Source organism: Rhinoderma darwinii, chromosome 10, assembly GCF_050947455.1.
Source record: "Rhinoderma darwinii isolate aRhiDar2 chromosome 10, aRhiDar2.hap1, whole genome shotgun sequence".
Classification (NCBI taxonomy): Eukaryota; Metazoa; Chordata; class Amphibia; order Anura; family Rhinodermatidae; genus Rhinoderma; species Rhinoderma darwinii.
The window spans coordinates 28,442,025-28,460,489 of record NC_134696.1 but is presented as its reverse complement, the minus strand read 5'-3'; the positions used below and the strand labels follow the sequence as shown (position 1 = coordinate 28,460,489).

The window sequence follows — 18,465 nt, the reverse complement described above, 5'->3', positions numbered from 1 at the left end:
GGTCATGCCCTTTGGGTTGTGTAATGCCCCTGCTGTCTTCCAGAATTTTATTAATGAAATCCTGAGAGATTACCTGGGTAATTTTCTTGTTGTGTACCTTGATGACATACTGGTGTTTTCCAAGGACTGGTCCTCCCACGTGGAGCATGTCAGGAAGGTGCTCGAGGTCCTTCGGGAGAATAATCTGTTTGCTAAGACTGAAAAATGTGTCTTTGGGGTACAGGAGATACCATTTTTAGGGCAAATCCTCACTCCTCATGAATTCCGCATGGACCCTGCCAAGGTTCAGGCTGTGGCGGAATGGGTCCAACCTGCCTCCCTTAAGGCGTTACAGTGTTTTTTAGGGTTCGCCAACTATTACAGGAGATTTATTGCCAACTTCTCGGTTGTCGCTAAGCCTCTTACGGACCTTACTCGCAAGGGTGCTGATGTCCTCCATTGGCCCCCTGAGGCCGTCCAGGCCTTTGAGACCCTCAAGAAGTGCTTTATCTCGGCCCCCGTGCTGATTCCGCCCAACCAAGAGGAGCCATTTATTGTGGAAGTTGACGCATCCGAGGTGGGAGTGGGGGCCGTCTTGTCCCAGGGTACCAGCTCCCTCACCCATCTCCGCCCCTGTGCTTACTTCTCTAGGAAGTTTTCGCCCACGGAGAGTAACTATGATATTGGCAACCGCGAACTTCTAGCCATTAAATGGGCTTTTGAAGAGTGGCGGCACTTCCTGGAGGGGGCCAGACACCAGGTAACGGTCCTTACGGATCACAAGAATCTGGTTTTCCTAGAATCGGCCCGGAGGCTTAATCCTAGACAAGCTCGGTGGGCACTATTCTTTACCAGATTTAATTTCTTGGTTACCTATAGGGCTGGGTCCAAGAATATTAAGGCTGATGCTCTGTCACGTAGTTTCATGGCCAATCCTCCTTCCGAGAAGGATCCTGCTTGTATTTTACCCCCTGGTATAATCGTTTCTGCCACGGATTCTGATTTAGCTTCTGAGATCGCGGCTGATCAGGGTTCAGCTCCCGGCAACGTCCCTGGGGACAAACTGTTTGTTCCCCTGCAATACCGGCTAAGGGTACTCAGGGAAAACCATGACTCCGCTCTATCTGGTCATCCTGGCATCTTGGGCACCAAACACCTCATTACCAGAAACTATTGGTGGCCTGGGTTGCCTAAAGACGTTAGGGCTTACGTCGCCGCTTGTGAGGTTTGCGCTAGGTCCAAAACCCCTAGGTCCCGACCTGCGGGCCTACTACGTTCCTTGCCCATTCCCCAGAGACCTTGGACCCATATCTCCATGGATTTTATCACCGATTTGCCCCCATCTCAGGGCAAGTCGGTGGTGTGGGTGGTAGTAGACCGCTTCAGCAAGATGTGCCACTTTGTGCCCCTTAAGAAGCTACCTAACGCCAAGACGTTAGCTTCTTTGTTTGTGAAACACATCCTGCGTCTCCATGGGGCCCCAGTCAATATCGTTTCTGACAGAGGGGTACAATTTGTTTCCTTATTTTGGAGAGCTTTTTGTAAAAAGTTGGAGATTGATCTGTCCTTCTCCTCCGCCTTCCATCCCGAAACTAATGGCCAAACGGAAAGGACTAACCAATCCCTCGAACAATATTTAAGGTGTTTCATCTCTGACTGTCAATTCGATTGGGTCTCATTCCTTCCCCTTGCTGAATTTTCCCTGAATAACCTGGTCAGTAACTCGTCAGGGGTCTCCCCGTTTTTCTGTAATTTCGGGTTTAACCCAAGGTTCTCCTCCGTTTCCCCTGGTTGTTCCAATAATCCTGAGGTAGAGGATGTTCATCGGGAACTGTGCACAGTCTGGGCCCAGGTTCAGAAGAACCTAGAGGCGTCCCAGAGCGCACAAAAGATTCAAGCTGATAGTAGACGTTCTGCTAACCCCCGGTTTGTCGTCTGGGATTTGGTCTGGTTGTCATCCAGGAACTTGCGCCTTAAGGTCCCGTCCAGGAAGTTTGCTCCACGATTTATTGGACCTTATAAGATCATTGAAGTCCTCAACCCTGTATCCTTCCGTCTGGAGCTGCCCCCATCCTTTCGCATACATGACGTCTTCCATGCCTCCCTCCTTAAACGCTGCTCCCCGTCCTGGTCCCCCTCGAGGAAACCTCCTGTTCCCGTTCTCACCCCTGAGGGGGTGGAATTCGAGGTGGCCAAGATTATGGACAGTAGGATGGTCCAGGGCTCCCTCCAGTACCTGGTCCATTGGAGAGGATACGGGCCGGAGGAGAGGACTTGGGTACCTGCCCGTGATGTTCACGCTGGGGTATTGATCAGGAGGTTCCACCTTCTCTTCCCTACTAAACCGGGTCCTCTTAGTAAGGGTCCGGTGGCCCCTCATAAAAGGGGGAGTACTGTTAGGGATCTGCCAGGTACTACGTCTAGGTATACTCCTGGGATTAATCAATCCACACCTGAGGCCAGACCTGTTAGACTGACACCGTCTCCCACCAACCAGGGTGGCAGGCTCAGGAGTGGGAGAGCCTATCGCGGCCTGGTCAGTCTGAGTTAGCTCCGCCCCCTGTCCTTTATTACCTGCCGTGTTCTCTTCCTCAGTGCTTGTAATTCTTCTGGATTCCTGGCCCCACTGCTGCTTGCTCCAGCCTGCTTCTGCCGTGCTTCTGCCTTGCTGCAGTTCCGCTTAACCTGCTTCGCTTTGCCCCTAGCTTGCTTCCTTCTCCGTGCTCACGTTGGTATACTCCATTTCATCCTGGTCCTGACTACTCATTCACCGCTCCGTTTCCTCGCGGCGTTCCGTGGGCTACTGCCCCTCCCCTTGCGTGTTCCCTGTTTGTTCTCCCGTGCACTTAGACAGCGTAGGGACCGCCGCCCAGTTGTACCCCGTCGCCTAGGGCGGGTCGTTGCAAGTAGGCAGGGACAGGGCGGTGGGTAGATTAGGGCTCACTTTCCCTTCACCTCCTTCCTGCCATTACACATACAGAGGACAATTTTTTGACCCAAAAGCTGTAATGTAATTTCTTAATCGTTCTTTGCAGTTAGTAATATATCAAAAGCAGTAATGCACACAAGCCCCCTGATTATAGGCAGTGCTCCATATTGCACTCAGATTTTCCAAAATGTTAGAAAATCTTAGTGCAATAATGCCACTGCCTATGTAAGACTCCCTTTAGATCTAACCATTAGTATGAAACTAACACGATATAAGACTATTAAAAAATAGCTCCATAATACGGCATGCAATGGAGCATGGCACTATTATTATTTTTTCTAGAAGATTTCGTACAAACATGGAGGTACAGTCAGGCCCCTTAGAAGTCTATGGGCGCTTTTTATGGCACCAGATGATTTACAGAGCCATAATATGGCCATATACACGAGGCATTACAGTGCAGATCTTTTTGGAAGTGTCCCACAGGACATACTTGAAGAAAGCCACCGCCCTCTGTCTTAGTAACACATGGTCTACTAGTATAGCGCTATATGACACGCATTGCATTGAAAAAACTGCACATGTATTAAGGTCTGAAAATATGTCACTTTATATATGTAGCAATATTTTTGCCATTTTTTTTATTATAAATAAAGGGATGTAGATAGGCAGTCACAATATTGCAACATATGTTATAAAATCCGTTATACAAGCCTCAAAATAGCGTACCTATACCTGACAGGCAGCTGCCTTCCCATAACATTTGCTGACATCTCAATGGTGAATGCTGCAAAAGTGCATATGGACAGCAATTCTCATCCTTAATAATATATTGTATATGATATATATATATATATATATATATATATATATGTATGTATTTCTAGTTTGACTTTAATCCGAGCTCATCTTATGGATATTAACTTATTCTTCAACTTTTAAAATGATTCTTAAAGTTTTAGTGAGCAATGCGATAATGGTTTATGCTCCAGTTCCTTGAGTTATTAAAAAATTGGATTATCATCCGGATAGGATTTTAATATCACTTATAGAACTCATTTTCTTAGTAAATACATCAAAAGTAGCCCAAAATAGTTTGATGGCTCTTTAACATTTCATTAGTAATATTAAAAGGTGAGTAGAGCTGTGGGCTAATACTGTACTTATCTGCAAGAAAAATATCCTATGCAGTCAGGGCTGGATTTAACTAAAGACACTGTAGGCTGGTGCCAATAGGTGGAGCTGGGCGAAGGGCATATTTAGATATGAATACACTGAACAGGGTGTATACATATGTAATTTATGTATATTAATGTGTTTATTATCTTCCCACAGTGCTGTCGGAGTGAGGGATATATTACTTTAATGAGCGCAGTCTAAGGTGCCAGATATTCGATATTGCATGCTGGATTAGACTTCGTTCACATCTGCGTTCTGGTTTGCCGTTGTTATGCTCTGTCACAACAGCAGAATAGCGAGAAAAAAAACAACGCCAATGGAACGCATTGTCTGGTTTAGTTGGATTTTCCTCGTGCACGTTGTTTTACCAGACAAAAAAAAATGTTGCATGCTGCTCTATTTTGTTCAGCATTTTTTACCAGATTTGCGACGAGGAGCCTCCAACGCAGATGTGAACTCAGGCTTACGCAGGTATTCTAGAGGAGAATACCATGTCTCATAAAGATACCACCACACACAAACTGCCCATGAGTCCCTTCTATTTCATGTGCCACTTTGTAGGGTCCATGCTTGCGCAATGCCATGTACCGTACATAGACCCTTATACTCACTGGCATATTTGACTATGGTTATGGTACAGAAGTTTGTAGTGTATATTAAGGCCCAAAACTAGCTGATAATTTAGAATTTTGTAGAAAGTGGAAGATTGTCCAGAAATAGTTAAGATTGCTTGAGGTTTCCTGGGTATCTGTCAGTTGTCTAAAGACTGTAAATTCATATAAGTCTTTAAATAGGATCAAACCTACAAATTCTCATGATATTATAGACTGCTGTCGTAGGGACAGGAAAGCCATAGAGAGTTTGAAGAGACTACAAAACATGTGTAGTCTGATCCTGCAGTCATAACCCCTACAATTATCAGTCATTTTTACTAACTTACATTTGCCATGTTAGCAGTAGCTGTAGAGATGGACCTGTACTTTAAAGTTTATTTTGTTTTTGTACTTCTCTAAATCCATCTGATAATCCGTTAAAGCAAAGTCATTTCAGTAAAAACATCACTTCACACACATGATATTCACGAAACCATTTTACCTTTTCAGGCCCGGCCTGTTTCCTTCACTGTTCATGCGGTGGTGACCACGTCGGATTTGGAAATAAGCCCAAATGAAATTAATTTTGGACACTGCACAATCTATGAAGCTGTTCAGGCTTCCATTCAACTATCAAACAAATCCATTCTACCGCATGAATTTGGTTTTATGGGAATTCCAGAGGTATGTGTAATAAGTGTGTATATTATGACTGGAAAATGGTTCATATTCACCCTATTTATACAACATCTGGTTGCCTTTTTTAGCACTTCTACTTCACATCCAACAGTTTTTAGTTTGGTTGTGGAGAACCCAATTTGTGTGTACACTACATGTACAGTGCATTGATTACAAAGCGATCTGTGTAATTCTTCATTTCCCCTGTGGCGTCGCTGTACAGTTGCTGCCCTTCACAGATTACATCTGATTGCTCGGGTTCCCAGCAGCATGACAATCTGTGATCAGCATAACATCGGCTGACAATCTGTGATCAGCATAACATCGGCTGACAATCTGTGATCAGCATAACATCGGCTGACAATCTGTGATCAGCATAACATCGGCTGACAATCTGTGATCAGCATAACATCGGCTGACAATCTGTGATCAGCATAACATCGGCTGACTTTTCTAACAAGAAGATATTGTCCAAAGTGGACAACCCATTTAACCTTTCCTGCACCATTGTTTATATAGGACTGGCAGATCCTCCTAGTCATTCTGCTGCACATTTGTGCATGTATTCAGTAGAAGGATGCTGCACAAAAAGAGAAAGTACATTTAGGGGGCTTTCTTTTTTTATGAAATATGAGCATTTTGGGTGTTAGAAGCTAGTCCTATAATTTAGCTTCTGTACAGACATAAATCATATTCATAGTAATAAATCAATTTTAATTTAAATAATTCAAATATTGTTTTAAAAAGGATGAACTAACATGAATGTATATTTGACTTTAATTTGGTATATAAAACCCACACGGCACTTTACACACACACACACACACACACACACACGCGCGCGCGCGCGCGCACACACACACACACACGTGTGTGATATATATATAGTAGGTGTATTTGGCTAGCAGATATAGCAGATTGCATTTGTCAGGTTGATCTTTCTTTTGATTTATAGTATGTAGATATTCAGCCAAATGATGGCTTTGGAACTATTCTTCCCTTGGAATCAATTAAACTGGATATAATATTTAAAGCACCAAAAGCTGGAGAATATAATTTTGACCTCACTTGCAAATCGGCTATTAATAGGTAAGTGGAAATTGTTTTGTTCGGATATTGTTGTAAAACAGAATTGCACACATTATTGTTAATTGGAAATTCACATCCATAAATGATATTACGATCGTTTGCAAGATGTTATTCACGTTTTCCTGGCTGTTTTGTGATTTTGTCTTGTGACCTGCATTATTCAGCACACTTGCATCGATTCACTTAGTACCGAGCTCCTTCTTCCTTTCCTATCCCTATTAAGTACAATGGGAATTGACACAGCCAAGGTTACTATTCTCATTATGTTTTCTTTGTTGCATCAGAGTGCTTGATAATCCAGAGAACTGCATAATAATTTGTCATTTCTTGAAATCGGAACAAAAAGTCCATCAAGACACTCACCTGATTTATAGAGAACCTTTTACTAGATAGTATAAGTTTAATTGGTTTACTGACCTGAATATCGCTGTCTCCCTGATTCCAGCGCTGCTTTTTTTATGGCTCACCGTTGTGTTGGCTCGCTATATGGTAATTTGCTGTAGTTAGCCAACAGGGCGTGAACTACCCTCAAGCTGCCTCGCACTGATTAATCAGCATCTGAGGCAGGGAAGCTAGCTCCACCCCATTGGCTAACTACAGTAAATTAGCATATAGGCAGCCGACAGAACAGTGGGCCATATACCTGGAACATAGGAGCGGGGTCCAGGAAAAAAAAACAAAAAAACGCTGGACTCAGGGAGACAGCGCTATTGAGATCAGTTAACCAGTTCAGTTTATATGAACTAGTGACAGATCCTCTTTAAGGGAGTTTCTGGTTTTATGTGGATAAGTCCAGATGTAGCAGCCTTGTTGCGGGTTTGCATTGACTTTCCGAAAAAAGAAAGGAGGCAAAACCACAGAATTTTTGCAGCTATTTTCCACACATAATATGTGGCCTTACCATTTGAGTACAGCTTGTTTGTCATATAATGTGAAGTACTTATCTACCTTGTGCATCAATGCCTCACTGTTTTTAACAGCTCTGCTTGCTGTCAGGGATTAGAAATATTCTGGTTTACATGAAGAGGCTTAAAAGAATAATATGTGTGTTTAACCCTTTGAATATACTAAAATCAAACCATATTCTCAATTCCCTTTTGTGTTTTTTAGACAGTTTAAAATCTCGTGTAAAGCAATTGGTGTCCATCCACCTCTTGAGCTATCTCATTCCTTGGTCCAGTTTCCAGCAACAGCTTTAAATGACACCTCCACTGCAACCTTATATGTTGTCAATTCACATACTAGTTGTAATGAGTTCACACATCCTGTACCAAGGATTGGCAAAGGTGAGGTTGCACCAGTTGGGCCTACTTCATTTCAGTTCCAGTTGCCTGAGGATTCTCCCATCACCATATCACCATCAGTCGGCACCGTTTTGCCCGGAAAGGTATATCTCGGTAGTGATATTTTTATTATTTTTAAGCAGATGAGTGATACTGTTAATGGAGGGACGGTAAGATAAGTTAGGAAAGCACTAATATGAATACTAGTCAACTAAATAACGACACCAGTTTAGAATACAAAGTTTCAGAACAGACTTTTATATAATGTCCACACTGATCTTGAGACCTAGAGCACATAGTGTTTCCATAAGCTTCATTAAATTCATTGTAAAATAAGCACACATGCAAGTTTGTCTTTCCATTGTACACGAATAGAAGGCTGTGACATATGCCACGGTATAGGCACCCAGTGGCATACGTCGCCAATAGGATCCCATTGTAAAAAAGCATGCAGTGCGGTATACACTTGTCATGATTGTGGGGTATGTGGACCCACTAGACCGCTCTGCCGTATCAGAGAAGCAGCTGGCCAAACAATAGTCAAAAACAGTCACTCGGGCAAGAGTACCTGGGAGGATGTTCAGGAAGATGCTCGGAGTAGCAGACACGTAGCACAGGTGATGTTTGGCGTGGCAGATGACACAGGACATGGCAGATGACACCAGACGCGGCAGATGACACCAGACACGGCAGATGACACAGGACACGGCAGATGACACCAGACGCGGCAGATGACACCAGACGCGGCAGATGACACCAGACGCGGCAGATGACACAGGACATGGCAGATGACACAGGACATGGCAGATGACACAGGACATGGCAGATGACACAGGACATGGCAGATGACACCAGACGCGGCAGATGACACCAGACACGGCAGATGACACAGGACACGGCAGATGACACAGGACACGGCAGATGACACCAGACGCGACAGATGACAAAGGACATGGCAGATGACACAGGACATGGCAGATGACACAGGACATGGCAGATGACACAGGACACGGCAGATGACACAGGACACGGCAGATGACACCAGACACGGCAGATGACACCAGACGCGGCAGATGACACCAGACGCGGCAGATGACACCAGACGCGGCAGATGACACCAGACGCGGCAGATGACACCAGACGCTGCAGATGACACCAGACGCGGCAGATGGCACCAGATGTGGCAGATGAGGCACACACGACTCCAACAATAGGCTTAGGAACAGCAACGAAACACAGCAACAGGATACGGGAAGCAGGAAACAGGAACACTGGGAGCAGGATACAATTAAGGGACCATTTGCATAGATGAACACAGGAAGACTAACAACGCTCAGGCAAGGAGAAGAAGGGCAAAGTCCTTTTTAAACTCCAGGGTGTCACTGGGTTGGTCGGGGAGTGAGCGAGCGCACCCTACGGGACATAGGAGAATGCTGCAGCCGTGTGTGTCGGCGTCTCTGAGGGAGACGCCGACATGAATATACAGTCCTGCGGTCGCGGCTGCCGACAAGTGGGACGTGCCGGTGGTCAGCAACCGCGAGCATGACAACACTTTTTTACTGTATGCCTCTGTGTAGGAAAGTGCAGCAGACTACACTTTTCTGTACAGTAAAAAAAGGTATGCCGATCCACCCGGTGTATGCCAGAAGTACACGCTTTTCTTATAGACACGTAACGTTGCAAGGAGCCCTGTGGATACATTCCGCTAATGTGACGGGAATTTCCTGGCATATATTATGAATGTAGTTAAAAAGAAGAGATGTAAACGAACAGAGCCTACAATCATTTCCTGAACTAATATAGACTTAGAGACTCTTACTTATATTACGTGTTTGTCTGACATATCTTAAAAGTCTATTGTAGGATAATCCCTTTAAGACCATAATCTGAATACCAAATACAATTAGCCCAAGTTTTGCAGCCTTACTAATAGGATGCTGCAAATAGAATTTCTCCTTATAATTGACTACTAGAGGCGGCCATATTGGAACTTTTATGTGTAGTAATGTTTGTAACTGCACATAATCCAGCTGGTAGTGATTATCCTAAAATTATACATTTTTATTCTCTCTTACATGAAAAATTCCTTCATATATCTTTTGTATTTTCCGTTTCAGAGGTGTATGATCCAGGTATCCTTTAAACCAACTCTTTTGGATCAAGAAATTCGGGAGGAAGCTGTTCGGATGCTTTGTCGAGCCATTGAAACAAAAGCACTCCTAGATAAACAGGCAGCGCCGGTGGTGGAAAGTGAAGACTTGGTTGGTATATTGTAATCTGTTCTTTATAAAAAGCTAAACGTTTACACCCTGTTATTAAAGTTTCCCACAAAAGGTCCTTAATGTTTCCCAGTACAAACCAGTGCCCCCTCCCGCCCTTTATTAACATATATGGTCGGTTTAGCCACATGTGCATGTTTTTTCTAGAGGGTAAAAGATAAGTGGCCACCAGACACCCTTATGTAAAGACAATAGGATATGAAATAAGTAAAAATCTAACCTGTCAGTACCTTGTTTTCGATAATGTTAGATAACTGGGGGCTTTTTTGTGACCCCCATAAATATTAGATTTCCCCAAAATTGATGGCACCAGCTCTCAGAAATGTAATGTCAATGGCCAGTCATTAAATAAGCACTCCGGCGAAATACCCTATCCCGCCAAACGTGATTAAGTGAAAGATAGTGAGGTTTATTCCCTTACCGGACATTTTCGCCGCTCCATTCCAGGCTGCCATTTGGTCACGGGACCCGCACTCAGACCACCATAATTCTACGGCGTCTGCTGTGTGGACCAGAGGTCAGTCTCTCAATGCAAGTCTATGGGGCTCAAATCGCAGCTTTTATAGCGTTGCGTAAAAAGGCAGACTTCTGGTCCACACAGCAGAGGCTGTAGGATTCAGGCTGGGTTCACACAACCTATTTTCAGACGTAAACGAGGCGTATTATGCCTCGTTTTACGTCTGAAAATAAGGCTACAATACGTCGGCAAACATCTGCCCATTCATTTGAATGGGTTTGCCGACGTACTGTGCAGACGACCTGTCATTTACGCGTCGTCGTTTGACAGCTGTCAAATGACGACGCATAAATTGACTGCCTCGGCAAAGAAGTGCAGGGCACTTCTTTGCAACGTAATTTGAGCCGTTCTTCATTGAACTCAATGAAGAGCAGCTCAAGATATATGAGTGTCACAGAAGCCTCGCATAATACGAGGAGGAGGATTTACGGCTGAAACGACGCAGCTGTTTTCTTCTGAAAACAGGCTGTCATTTCAGCCGTAAAAGCCAGCTAGCGTGTGAACATACCCTCAGGGAGTGAGAGTGGGGATCACGTGACCCAACGCCGGCCAGGAACGGAGCGGCTAACAGTAAAATAAAGTGTCTGGTAAGGGGATAAACCTCACTGCTTTTCACTTAATCACGTTTTCAAAAGTTGCCAGAGTGCTTCTAAATATAATGCTATTTCCCTTATATTCCTGCAATCCAACGGATCCAATTATTAATACCATTGACATGTAATAATCCAATATTTTTTTTCCTGCACATTTCTAAAATGAACATAGATAAACAGATCTTCATGAGCACTCCCTTTGGGTCATATGGTTGTGTTTATATCAGTTTATGACAGTAGGGCTTCTGGTTAAGGAGACGTTTTGAATGGCACAGAACCAGATTAGATTTCAAGCATATTTCCTGGAATAATTCTGGATGCTATATAAAACCTTTTCACAGTAATATGGATTATTTAAATATATCTATAATATATTATAAAGATTGTAAAGAAATATGCGATTGCAGTGCATTTAAACAGAAAGAATATAAAGTGACCTGTCGTAATTATTTATCAGGAGTAATGTTTCACAGGTGTTGCTTGCAAAGCTCTCAAAAATATTTTGGGATGTTGCCACAAGCAAATCTCCAGTCTCCGGATAGGATTCATTAGTGTCACTACTATTAGGCAACGCAGTGTGGAACATTTTTTTTTCTCAAGGATCAATACGGTATGTGTGCTGTATTATGGATCCTTACAATATAAATCCGTAACATGGCCTGAATGCTGCTCTGGAAATCTAGTAGTCTGTAATCTTTGTCTTCATAGTTTTGTATTATCTCTTGTTTTTTATTACAATGTTTTATGTGTTTGCTTTATTACACTTTATTACATTGTAACATCTAGGAAGTATCTAATGACATTTACGAGCCAGAGTTCTGTCCCTGAAATTTGGATGTGTTCACTTCAAATTCTTCAAACATCATAAATACTGGGTATATTATTTTCGCCTTGTATATAATACCTACCAAGGACTAACAAGTTAAATGGGTGGCAGCCTCTGAACCACAGATGTCAGCAGTATATTATTCTGGAGGCCGGAAATAACATGGGATTAATTAACATCACCCCGTAGGGAGCTGGAATTATCATGACTTGTGCTGAATGACTCATAATTGTCACTACAATCTTTACATTGGATTCTAATAATTACTTTGATCTTAATCCGTGCTGCAGTTCAGTAAGTATAATGCATTGCCAGAACCTCTGTTTCAGATCTCCTCATATCTGTGCAGAGTTTAGGCAAAAACGAACATGTATATAAAAAAAAAAAGATCTACAGTATTTATATAATAAATTTATGGTATATTAAAGAGATTGCCTGGAAATATATATTGATGGATTACTTGTCACGATCCTGGGGTATGTGGACCCATTAGGCAACTCCGCTGTAGCGGAGTGGGAGCTGACCAAACAACAGTCTATATAAAGTCTATGCAAAGTACTGGAGTACCTGTAGGAGTCCAATCAGACACAAGGTGTAGCAGAGGCTTTGACACGGATGGAGTCTGATTTGGCAGATGGCACCAGATGTGGCAGATGGCACCAGACGTGGTAGATGACACGAAATGTGGCAGATGACAACACGATTCCAACACTAGATGTAACTCAGGAACAAGCACAGTTATGGGATACAGGATACAGGTAGTAGGTTATGGGAACACTGGGAGCAGAATAACAACTAAGGGACCATTTGCAAAACTAACATGGGAATACAACAACAATGCTCAGGCAAAGAGTGGAAGGGTGGAGACCTTTTTATAGTCTAGGATCATCTGGGGATTGGTTAGGGAACTTTTAGTATGCGCGCGGGCTGGCCCTTTAAGGCCAGGGATGAGTGTGCGCACCTTAGGAAACTGTCCAGAAGAGGACGGCCGCGTGATCTGGCATCTCCGAGGAGGGAGACGCTGGCTAGAAGCCAGGAGTCTGCTGTCGCAGCCATCTGAAGGTGAGGGATGACGGCGGTTACATTACTTATGAGAGCATGGCATGCTCCAATGGATGCTGTATTACAGAGATATTCTTTGTAATCATTTTGTAATATGGCGCCATATGGAGCACCTTATGGCATCACAAGGAATGTCTATGGCTCCATAGTAAGGACCCGCGTTGACTCAATATGCCTCCCAACAGACTCTGCGCATGAAGCCTTAGGCTAAGTTCAGATGTAGGCAACATTTCTACAACAAGCCCAAAAACCCACAAAGATCTTTTTTGCCTCGTGTGAACGAGCGTTTGTAAAACTCTATTAACCATCATTGTGCTGTAAGGAATCCGCACCAAAAATGTGCTAATGACAAGGACAATGGGACTGGAGTTGTGTTTCAAGCTGGCTATACACTTGAGATAGCTGTCGGTCAAGCTATTGTTCGGCCGACAGCTACTGCTGACTCCCCCATACACATGCACGCTCATCTCAGCCGAGCATGAATGTGTTTTAAACAGGGAGAAGTGAGCTTGCAGCAGCTTATCTATTTGCAAACAAAAGTATCGGGCATGTCAAAGTCCAACATGCCTGAGTCTTCTCTCTCCTGACATCTGCCGTCGAGGAAGAGTCATGGCGCCACCATATACATTAGATGACACTGTACCCCATGACATAGACTTCTGCCATAAATTATAAGGATCAGCGCTTGGAAAATAAAAAACATTTTTATGTTCAACCAACCGCTTTAAAAACTCAAGCCATCATCATCACAAGATCGTATCTCACACAATCATAATTTAGTATAAGTGTTTGTAGCACATGCAGAATATGTAACTCAAATGAAGAAAATATCAATTTTTTTATGCTTTTATATAAGTTTTTTTTTTAACAAGTATCTGTTTTACAAAGTTCCCTATGGATGTTTTGACATTCTCATTATACATCAGTAGTGTTTGAATTGACTTCTTAGTATATTATGGCAGAAACCTTAATAATCTTAATTTTTAATAAACCAGGACGATGATATCAAATATTCAGATTTGAACCCTGATTATTTTGTTTCAGAGCAAAAAAGAGAGAAGAGAGTTTTCTTCAAAGAAGGATAAGAGAAAACAACTTTCCTCTCCTAAGCAAGTTCAAAAGGAGAAGTCCATGAAATCTGAGGAACATGCCCCGATGGAGTTACCCAAGATAGAAGATATCAAAGTGGAGTAAGAAACCCAACCCCAATACAGACTATATCACAGAAACATAGGCAAATTCTACACATTGCTTGGCATTAGTTTAGTCTCACAAAAATTCATAAAGTCACAGGTCTTTAGCATCATTCTTTAAATGTGCAGTTATAAATGTATCCCCCTTACCATACAAACGTTAAAGTGCAACTAAACTTTTAAAAAACTTTTGACATGTCATAGTGACGTCAGAAGTTTTGGTCGGTGAGTGTCCAAGCACTGAGACCCTCACCGATTGCTAAATCGAAGCGGCAGATGCACTCGTGTGAGCACTGAGTCGCTTAGTTTCTGATTGGCTTTCCTTAAAGCGGTGTACGGACTCAATAGAAAGTCATTGAGCCCATACACCGCTTGCTCGGCTTTCCGAGGATAGCCGATCAAAACGAAGCGGCACAGCGCTCACTCGAGTGCTTCTTCCGCTTCGTTTTAGTGATCGGTGGGGGTCTCAGTCCTTGGACCCCGCCAATCAAAACTTATAACATGTCAGCAGTTTTTTAAATGTTTTGTTTTGTATTTAAAGTGGTTAATTTAATTTAATTCAGCTTTAAAGGTAATGTATCATCTATATTTTTTTTCTAGCTAAAACCAGATCATACAACATAATCTTTTTTTTTTCTAATGTTTTTATTGTAGATTTTTTTTATTTATTTTATTTTCTGTACATGAGTATGGGGGCAGCCATCTTACCTATGTTTTTTAGGCATACTCTGTGACCTGTGTAGAGGTCACTGTGCAGGGAGGGGAGGGAGCTGTGTCCATCACCTATTGTCAATGGTGGATTCGTTGTTATCTATTGTCACGTAGGGTTCGTGGACCCACTGGGCCGTACCGCCTTGGCGGTATGGCAGCTGGCCAACAGGGCGCAGGTTAAAGTCTATAGTTTGTATAGGGTACCTGTGGCAGCTCGGACAGTAGCAAGGCAGGCTCGGCTGGGATTTAGGCAGCAGGCAGATGTCAGGCATGGTGAAGCAGGACAGGCGGGGTATACAGCACAGCACGACTTTGGCTCAGCACGGCTCTCGACCAGGATAGCACAGGATACAGGTAACAGGATTAGGAACAGGAACATTGGAAAACACTAGGAGACCATCGCATAGACAAACTTAGGGTATGACAACAACGCTCAGGCATCGAAGCAAGGGGCTGAACTCCTCTTATAGTCCAGGGCACTCATGGGCTGATAGTTCATTAAAGTCCGGTGCGCAGGCTCGTGCCCGCTCTTAACGGAGCAGCGCGCGCATCCTACGGTATCTGGCCGAGGTGAGTGGAAGCGAGCGCTGGCGTCTCCTGAGGAGGAGACTGGGGCCAGCACTCGCCGATCCATGCCTACGGCCGTCAGGGGAAGAGTGAACCTGACGGCCCGCAGCCACGGACATGACATCTATATTTAGGTGTTACCTGTCATTGTAATCCTGCATGTGATGATAATGAGATGACTGCTGAGATGTGATCTCTACAGAAAAGGAAGGGTCAGTCTATTATCAATGTTTTATCCTGTATCATCTATATAGAGGTGTTTCCTGTCATTGTAATCCTGCCTGTGATGATAATGAGATGACTGCCGAGAGGTGATCTCTACAGAACAGGAAGGGTCAGTCTATTGTGAGGCTCAGTTTCCAGAGTGAAAACTGCAAGATGTTGGGATTAGTTTTTAATAGAGATAATGACATAGAAAAAAAAAAAAGATTCTTAAAAATATGTTTAACATAAAAACTTCATTTTAACATTAACTCATTTTCTAATGACATATTCGATTTAAGAACATCATATTACATAACTGAAATGGCTTCCATCTTTACTTAAGCCAGACATTTGAGGACTTTTTAAAGGGGGTTGTCAGCTTTAGAAGGGTCCCCTGATGATAACATAATTGCAGGCTGTCCCACTGCTAGGACCCCCAGTAATTAGCTGTTATCTTATGGGGAAACCTGACAGCAAGTGTTAGTTTTTCCTGTAACTCCCTCACAGGGAAAATTAAGCATTACACAGTTTCCATTGAAATCAAAGGGCTGTCTGTATAATGCATTGACTTCAATAGGGTGTTGGAAAATGGGTTTCATGTATTCATGAAGTTGCGGCTCTTGGGGAACTGAACTACTATAAGCCCAGATTTCACGTTTGAGCGTAAGATTAGACTATATTATATTTTTGTGGAGTTCAGTAAGGGAGACTTATGATTTCTGAGGTTTTGCTTCTTATTTATTTCAGCTCTGACCAGTATGCAGCTGCCAGAGTCTCCATCTACGGAAGGTTTATGGGAAAGTTTGAGAAATATATAATTCCATGCTTCATTGCCAGCTGTGATGTCAGCAAAAGGAAATCTGAAGAAAGTTTAAATTTCAGGTACAAACTAGAATAGAAATACAGAAGAAAATTAGATTTTGCCGTTTCATCAGCAGTTAAAGAGATACTCCACCACAATGTTAGGCCTCATGCACACGACCGTGTTTTTGCGTCCGCAATTCCCCCGCAAATCCACGGGAGAATTGCGGACCCATTCATTTCTATGAGCCCATACACACTATCCGTGTTTTCACGGGTCTCCGCATGTCCGCAAATCCGTGCCGCAGAAACTCGATGCGGACATGCCAATAGAAGTCAATGGGCCCGTGGAAATTGCGGATACACCTCCGTGTGTCATCCGCAGTTTTGCGGATTTGCGGAAGTGTTGCTAGGCGACGACCGGGAATGAGTTCTGTCGTCATCCTGTTTTACCTAGGCTTTTTTTTTTCATCCGCATTTTGCGGATTACATACGGATGAACTGCGGATTACATACGGATGAACTGCGGATGACATTTCACGGAACACGGTCCTGGAATTTGCGGACCAGAAAAACACTACGGTCGTGTGCATGAGGCCTTACTCTTGGTGCATTGATGTAGCACTAAAATATAATTTGGGAAATCAATACTAGTAAATAATGTGTCATCGTGTACATCAATTATAAAGCAAAGGTACCCTATGTGTTAAAATGTGTACCCTGTAGGGAAAGATGACCACAGACAGTGCACTACTGCTGGTGATATTGATTGGATAGCTGATATTACATTGTGTATAAGAGCAAAGCAGGATATTCTGTAATTTGAGCAATTTTTAAAGCAGGTAAAAATTTTCATAAAGATTCTTTCTTTGCCACACAAGGTTTTGAATTACTACCCAGTGTATTGAAATTGATATGTTCCATGATACAATAATCTTACTATGCTTTTAAAGGCCATGTAAACCTTTTGAAATCATTTTTTTTTTTTATAAAAATGTGTGAGTGTGTTTGATGCAACTTTCTAAATACTTTATAATAATAGATTTTTACGTATTGAGATACTGCTGCTTTGTATTCTGTAAACAGAGCAGCTGTATCTTGTGCTGAGACCTGAATGTGTCACTTCAGCGGCATTGACGGGTCCAGTGTCAGCGGATCATGCAGTATCCACCTGTTATCAATCACATCTAAGTTATGATCTTAGATGTGATCGGTAACAGCTTGATCCTGCTTGTCTCTGACCCGCTGACATTGAACCTGTCAGTGCCGCTGATCTGACAGATACAGGTTTCAGCGCTAGATACAAAGCAGCTGTATCTCAAAAAGTAAAAATATTTTTTAATTAAAAGTATTTACAAAGTTGCACTAAACACACTGATAGACAATAATAAGATAGATAAACAATTTCATAAATGTAAATAGCCTTTAACGAACAAATTTTATATGGAGCTTTCCCATTTTAATTTGCAGCAGTAAGTACACAGTTTGAAAATGCATCCCTTTTAATGTATAAATAAAATATGTACCTTATGGCAACGAAGTTATAGCATCCTACAAGCAAATATTTTGTGCAATATAATACTTTTAGTATGAGAAAATAAGGTAGGAAGGAAATTTATTACTTACAGTAGTTCATGTACGGCTGGGTTCACATCTGCATCTAGATCTCGTTTCAGACGGATCCTTATTTTATTTAATGGATAATAAATAAAAACGGACAGAAATCAACCGAAACAAAATGTCAGTTTTTTTAACGAAACCATTAGACTGAACCATCGAGAAACAGAAACTTGCTTCAGTTTGTATATGTTTCAATACGTTATGCTCTGTTTTTGACGGATCTGATGCTCTACACAGATTTTTCTTCTGTGCATGTGCAGAAAATGTTGACGGATCTGTCAAACAGAACACAAAACAGATAAAGAAACTGAAGAAATCCTGTTTGCATTTGTCAAATAGGCCGATTTTACAGTGCCGCATCT

The 18,465-nt window shown here is 42.6% G+C and overlaps 1 protein-coding gene across 2 annotated transcripts in view; it reads left to right on the top strand.

Annotated features, from left to right (window-relative positions):
- The window catches only part of CFAP74 (cilia and flagella associated protein 74), a 109,110-nt gene that overhangs the window by 67,489 nt on the left and 23,156 nt on the right, over positions 1-18,465 (top strand). For both annotated transcript variants that reach the window (XM_075839640.1, XM_075839641.1), the window contains exons 24-29: positions 5,191-5,364; positions 6,314-6,447; positions 7,558-7,834; positions 9,848-9,991; positions 14,052-14,197; positions 16,430-16,564. In XM_075839640.1, the coding sequence (XP_075695755.1) occupies positions 5,191-5,364; positions 6,314-6,447; positions 7,558-7,834; positions 9,848-9,991; positions 14,052-14,197; positions 16,430-16,564 (1,010 nt within the window). The remainder of the gene's footprint in view (positions 1-5,190; positions 5,365-6,313; positions 6,448-7,557; positions 7,835-9,847; positions 9,992-14,051; positions 14,198-16,429; positions 16,565-18,465) is intronic.